The sequence below is a fragment of the Oncorhynchus clarkii genome, chromosome 7, assembly GCF_045791955.1.
Source record: "Oncorhynchus clarkii lewisi isolate Uvic-CL-2024 chromosome 7, UVic_Ocla_1.0, whole genome shotgun sequence".
In the NCBI taxonomy this organism is placed as follows: Eukaryota; Metazoa; Chordata; class Actinopteri; order Salmoniformes; family Salmonidae; genus Oncorhynchus; species Oncorhynchus clarkii.
In genome coordinates, this window is record NC_092153.1 from 38,351,903 (window position 1) to 38,359,002 (window position 7,100).

At 42.5% G+C, this 7,100-nt stretch overlaps 1 protein-coding gene across 1 annotated transcript; it reads left to right on the forward strand.

The window, feature by feature from the left end:
* The first annotated feature begins 518 nt into the window (after positions 1-518).
* Positions 519-1,133, forward strand: LOC139414223 (nerve growth factor-like). Its single transcript, XM_071162116.1, has one exon. The coding sequence runs from the start codon at positions 519-521 to the stop codon at positions 1,131-1,133; it is 615 nt and encodes a 204-aa protein (XP_071018217.1).
* Positions 1,134-7,100: the final 5,967 nt, after the last annotated feature.

The following is a 7,100-nucleotide window of genomic DNA, read 5'->3' on the forward strand; positions in this document are numbered from 1 at the left end:
ATTCTTATCCATATTTTTTTAACCCACATTGTTGCTTTGGGCCTCATACGTAAGCAGTGAAATGTTTTATTGTATTCGGCGCATGGGACAAATAAAAGGTGATTCAATTTTTTTCCACACCCACCACAAGAGTAAACATGTTTTTCTTGCTGCACAGTGTGTATTGTGTAAAGCATATTGTGCGAGCTGCCATTACCAGTAACCTGACAACGACACAGCTGTTGTTGTATCTCTCCATCCCTGCACAGTACTGCTATCACACTGAGCCCACACTCTAACAAGTGTCACACATTATAATCCTCAAACTACCTTTCTCTATGGACGAATAGGACAAAGTCCCTCACCTATTTTGAAACCACCTGTCTGTATGCTCTATGATGGATGAAGCGGGAATCCAAAGTCAGTTTCTACAATTCTTGAACAGGATTTGATCCCTAATGTTGATGTCTGTGCGTGTATTTGATCCCTGATGTTGATGTCTGTGTGTGTGTGTTTGATCCCGCCAGGTGTGTGAGTCCATGAGGTCGTCCATGCTGGTCCTGCTCCTCATGGTCAGTGCCCAGGCAGTGGCCACCATGGGAGAGGACTTCTGCCCCCCGGTCTCCGCTCAGCAGCAAGGCCCTGCCCCCAAAAGGACCCCTAACTCTGCCCCCACCGTGGATCCCAAACTGTTCACCAAGCGACGCTACCGCTCGCCCCGCGTTCTCTTCAGTGCCCAGCCGCCCGACACTGAGCCCATGGGACGCCAGGGGTCCGGGGCCAGCAGGGCAAGGCGCAGGGTTGGTCAGCCGAAGCACCGGGGGGTGTATTCTGTGTGTGAGAGCATCAGCGTCTGGGTAGGCAACAAGACCAAGGCCACGGATATATCTGGCAACGAGGTGGAGGTGCTCCCGGACGTGAACATTAACAGCGTGAAGAAGAAGCAGTACTTTTTTGAGACCACGTGCCGTGGCGCACGGGGAGGCAGCACTGGCTGCCTGGGCATCGATGGGCGACACTGGAACTCCTACTGCACCAACTCGCACACTTTTGTGCGGGCGCTGACTTCCTTCAAAAACCTGGTGGCCTGGAGACTGATCCGCATCAACGTGGCCTGTGTCTGTGTGCTTAGCCGAAAGTCCTGGCGACAGTGACCGTACTCTCAAGGGTCATGTGGTCACTTCAGTACTGACGACAGGACCACTTGGTACTATCATGTGGTCACTGCAGTACTGCAGTCCCAACCCCCCACCACCTACCCACTGGAGTGCTCTGAGACTCTGCCCCACTACAGCCCTCACCTAGCCGTCTGCACAAAGTAAATTATTGATTATGAGGACTGCAAGTATATAAACCAACCATTTCTTTATCACTTGTTGTTGTTGTTGTTGTTTTGTTGTTGATATTGTTATTTATTAAACACCTCAGTACATGCACTGCATGTTGTTTGGCGTTATTGTCTGGGTGGTGGCTGTCACAGGGACCAATGTCAAAAGAAGTGGCTACACTTTTTTTAAACTGTAGAAATCTCTGCTCCATGAGAAAGTGGATGAATAGAAACATACCTCACTTTGAGGTCCCTTTGGTCAGCATTTGGCTCATGGCTTCTCTGAGATGTATATCTTTTACTCCAGAACAAATTCAGTTCTGTTTTTCCAATTGTCAATTTCAAGGCGGATGAACAAGCCATACCTAAAATAAAAAGTCCCTGTGGATAACATTTCTCTCCACGGGCTGACTTTCCTAAATGCCTCAATCCGTTTGCATCATGGAAAGAAATAACATGTAGAGAATAGCTAAGGTCCTTGTTAGCTACGAAGCCTTTAGGAAACTCACCCCAGGAAACATATTTTTGCCACTTTTTATTTGACTTTTTATTTTTAGAAGGTGTGTGTCATGTTCATCACCCTTGAAAGGTTTCGCGTTAGCTCCGTAGCTGAAGTAGCACTTTAATTTCTCCCATATTTAGCTTTTTCACCCATGACTAAACGCAAATACAATACTGACACAGACCACTGCTTTCGGGAAACTCCCCGCACACAGCGTCCCTCACACACTTTTAATGTGGTCCAGCAGTCCTAGCTAGGTGGTCGAAATCAAGGGATTGGAATCTTCTCCTGGCTGCGTAGAGCATTTCCATAGCCCAAACACTCAGCTGGATAGCCATCCATCCACCTCCTGGCTGTGACCCCAGGACCTGGGCAGGTCGGGTGTAAACACTAATAAAGGTCAGGTTAACCACAGGGCAATGAGGTCACATCTGTGAAGCGAGCTACGGCACTGGTCTTCAACCCCAAGCCTGAAAAGACCCACATGGTCTGACTTGTTGTAATGTATGCATTGTATATTATGAAAGTTTGCACAGATAATGATGTATTTAATGTATGTTGCATATTTATTTCATTTATCATTTATTATGTGTGGCATATGCATTTATTCAGAACTTACTCATGGAAAAAAAATATTCAGCCCAGTGCTAACACAGCTGGTTCAATGTATTCAACTAATCAGGAAGCCCATGATTACGCTCTTAGAAAAAAAGGTGCTATCTAGAACCTAAAAGGGTTCTTCAGTTGTCCCCATAAAATAACCCGTTGAAGAACCCTTGTTGGTTCCAGGTAGAACACTTTTGGTTCCAAGTAGAACCATTATGGTTCCACATAGAACCCTTCCCACAGAAGGTTCTACAAGGATCCCAAAATGGTTCTACATTGAAACAAAAACAATGGTTCTTTTGAAACCCTTTTTTCTAACAGTGTAGTTGAATCAAGTGTACTCATTGGCTGGATCAAACACATGCATACCTGTGGGTTTCCTGGGACTAGGACTGAAGAACACGGATCTAAAGTCTGAGAGTTTACAGAAGTCATAGTTAGACAGTATACTTTGATCCCAAAACCAGAAATATAAGAGCAGACCAGCATTAGTCGTTTTCAGAGCCCTTGTTCTGTTAATTCCAGAGGAAGTAGAGGTGATGTTTTTGTTTACATAACCTAAGTGACATTGCGGTGAAGAATGCAGACAAACTATCAACCAAGGACGTATTGGCTAGTAATATGTATCTGAAACTACTATTTTGGACCCATGGTTCTATAACCAATGCTGTCTCGATTGCAACTCCCAGTCTCCCACATCTACTATTAAAACTGTATTTGGATGAATAGTAGGCCTACAGTGCTTATTTTCAAATTCACACTAAAATGCATTTTTATTCCACTGTGATATTTGAAAGGCGGACCTTTTAAGGGATGTTTTAAAGCTGAAGAAGAGCCAAACACTGAACTTTTACCAACATTGAATAGTGGAGAGTAAACCACATGTCCACACTCCCCTCTGGTGTTCTTTTAGATGATCTACAACCTCCCTACAGTTCAAAGACTGCACAACACTGACCATCGCCCATCCCATTCATACTGTCATAGACAGCTGGTCCAATTCTGGTCATGGAAAAAGGACAGGTAAAGACAACTACAAACTCCTCTCAGAGAGTAATGTTAAACCAACAATCTCTATGAGTGATTTCTTTACCAACTAGTTACATTTAATAACCATGAACTATTCCTAGTTGAAAACAAACATTTTGCTTCAAAAACATTTGTCAAACAGGGATTTTCACAGGCTAGTTGGAGAAAGCAGCCATTCTGACACAGATCCAGAAGGGGTCACTGTTTACATCCCTTCAGCCAATACAGAGTCAAAACAAAGTGATCAGAGATACTGTAGCTTTGACCATCACTGCCACAATTGCTTGACCTCCTTCCTGCCCATGGACAAGAGGCCCAAAGAATACACGATTAGAGGTCCTCTGCTAGTCTTACAATGAAAAGAAAACAGAAGATAACTTAACTGTAAAAAAAATCTAATAAAACATCCTTTAATTTGGTTGAATGGAACAATGATATGGCAGTTAGGATCACGCAGACTAAGATATGCTCCAGGTTGCCTCTGAGAATAACATTGACTGAGTTCATCAGGACATGCATAGAGGATGTTGTTCCTACTGTGGAATCTTGGTGCATGTAAACCTTGGTGGGGCAAACTCCCTCAATTCTTTTTTAGATTGCCAAATTGATTCATGATGATTTATAAAAAATGTACATTAAACCTTTATGTAATTAGGCAAGTTAGGTAAGAACAAATTCTTATTTACAATGATGGTCCAAACCCAGACAACACTGGGCCAATTGTGTGCCGCCCTATGGGACTCACAATCACGACCGGATGTGATACAGGCTGGAATCAAACCAGGGACTGTAGTGACGCCTCTTGCACTGAGATGCAGTACCTTAGACTGCTACGCCACTCGGGATACCTTTTTTTTATGATGACTCCTTGTCTAGCTTGCTAGCTAAGATTTTGAAAGTATGACGTTGACATGATCAGTCTAATCCAAGCTACGGTAGATATAAAGTAATTTGACATAAATTTATATGTGGCCAATGACCTTGAGCCTTCTTGGATGGGCACTTCTAATGAATTTAATTGAATTTTCAAGCTCTCCCTGTAGATTTTGCGGTGAAGTAGTGTCCCCATGAGTGACAGAACACAGAGCCAATCATTGCGCAACTAGAGAACATTGAATATTATCCACTGGCAATTTTTTTAATATTTTTTTTTACATTGTATGCAAACTGATACATTATGTGACATGTTTTAATGCAAAACAGGCAACAACAAAAAAAACATGTATTTTTTTATTATTGCTGAACAGGTGGGGCTCTGAATGACGGGTCGCCACTGGAAAGTTGGCAGCATTAGCACAAAACTAAAAGCACAAACCACCCCATTTAAACACGGAAAGGTGACTGTGAACATGGACGTGCACAAACAGCCCAGTTATGCCCTCTGAAAGGCAATCAAGCAGGCAAAATGTCAGTACAGACACAAAGTCGAATCGCAATTCAACGGCTCAGACATGAGACATACAGTACCAGTCAAAGGTTTGGACTGTCCTACTCACGCAAGGGTTTTTCTTTATTTCTAATATTTTATACATTGTAGAATAATAGTGAAGACATCAAAACTATGAAATAACACATATGGAATCATGTAGTAACCAAAAAAGTGTTAAACAAATCAAAATACATATTACATTTGAGATTCTTCAAAGTAGCCACCATTTGCCTTGATGAAAGCTTTGCACACTCTTGGCATTCTCTCAACCAGCTTCATGAGGTAGTCACCTGGAAGGCATTTCAATTAACAGGTGTGCCTTGTTACAAGTTAATTTGTGGAATTTATTTCCTTCTTAATGCGTTTGAGTCAATAATTTGTGTTGTGACAAGGTAGGGGTGGTAAACATAAGATAGCCCTATTTGGTAAAGGACCAAGTCCATATTATGGCAAGAACAACTCAAATAAGCAAAGAGAAATGACATGAAGGTCAGTCAATATAGAAAATGTCAAGAACTTTGAAAGTTTCATCAAGTGCAGTCACAAAAACCATTAAGCTCTATGATGAAACTGGCTCTCATGAGGACTGCCACAGAAAGGAAGACCCCAGAGTTACCTCTCCTGCAGAGGATAAGTTCATTAGATTTACCAGCCTCAGAAATTGCAGCCCAAATAAGTGCTTCACAGAGTTCAAGTAGCAGACACATCTCAACATCAACTGTTCAGAGGCGACTGAGTGAATCAGGCCTTCATGGTCGAATTGCTGCAAAGAAACCACTACTAAAGGACACCAATATTAAGAAGAGACTTGATTAGGCCAAGAAACATGAGCAATGGAATTAGACCAGTGGAAATATGTCCTTTGGTCTGATGAGTCCAAATTAGACATTTTTGGTTCCAACCGCTGTGTCTTTGTGAGATGCAGAGTAGGTGAACGGATGATCTCCGCATGTGTGGTTCCCACCGTGATGCATGGAGGAGGAGGTGTGATGTGTGGGGGTGCTTTGCTGGTGACACTGTCAGTATTTATTTGGAATGCAAGGCACACTTAACCAGCATGGCTACAACAGCATTCTGCAGCGATACGCCATCCCATCTTGTTCACGTTTAGTGGGACTATCATTTATTTTTCAACATAACAAAACACGCCTCCAGGATGTGTAAGTGCTATTTGACCAAGAAGGAGAGTGATGGAGTGCTGCATCAGATTATGTGGTCTCCACAATCACCCGACCTCAACCCAATTGAGATGGTTTGGGATGAGTTGGACCGCAGAGTGAAGAAAAAGCAGCCAACAAGTGCTCAGTATATGTGGGAACTCCTTCAAGACTGTTGGAAAAGCATTCCGGGCGAAGCTGGTTGAGAGAATGCCAAGAATGTGCAAAGCTTTCATCAAGGCAAAGAGTGGCTACTTTGAAGTATCTAAAATGTTAAATATATTTTGATTTTTTTTAGCACTTTCTTTGGTTTATACATAATTCCATATGTGTTATTTCATAGTGTTGATGTCTTCACTACTATTCTACAATGTAGAAAATAGTAAAAATAAACAAAAACCCTTGAATGAGTAGGTGTGTCTAAACTTTTGACAGGTACTGTATGTGACAGGGACTCCAAACAATAATGGGTTATTGTTACGGATACAGATATTATGTGTGTGTATCCTGTGTGTGTGTGTATTTCTTTTCTCTCCTTCTCCCCTCACAGGTGGCAATCATCATTCCCCAATCAGTCAACATAGAGTCATCAATCAGAATACACACTTCCTAATTTTCCCTTACCCTATCACATTTCCTTTCCCTTGGTTTAAAAACCCAATCAGTTGTTTTCTCAGAAGCTCGATCTCTTTGTAGTTCCATCTCTCTGTCAATCTCTCGGTAGGGCTCTGGTTTTGTTTTCGCAACTACATGTCACTTTGTCCCCACCTGTGAGTATTGTTTTTGTTATGGTGTTTGATGGTGCGAAAAGGGGGAACCAAGACAAGTTGCCCATGGGCATACACTACCTGTAGGACTACTTTGTCTAAGAACAGTAGTTAGAACTGGGTGGACCACCCACTGTATTTTTTGTTAGTTAGTTAGCTGTATGGAAGTAGGCTAGTCTAGTTTAGGGGTATTTTTGGATATTTGTTTCTTTCCTTGGGTCCAGCTCAGTCCCTTTTCCCTGCCCCCCCTTTACCGTGTGTTTGCAAATAAACCCTGAGTGTTTGACGGTAGACATTAGTTGTC

What these genes read in the sequence shown, in the direction of transcription:
- LOC139414223 (XM_071162116.1), top strand. Translation starts at nt 519, where the DNA reads ATGAGGTCGTCCATGCTGGTCCTGCTCCTCATGGTCAGTGCCCAGGCA.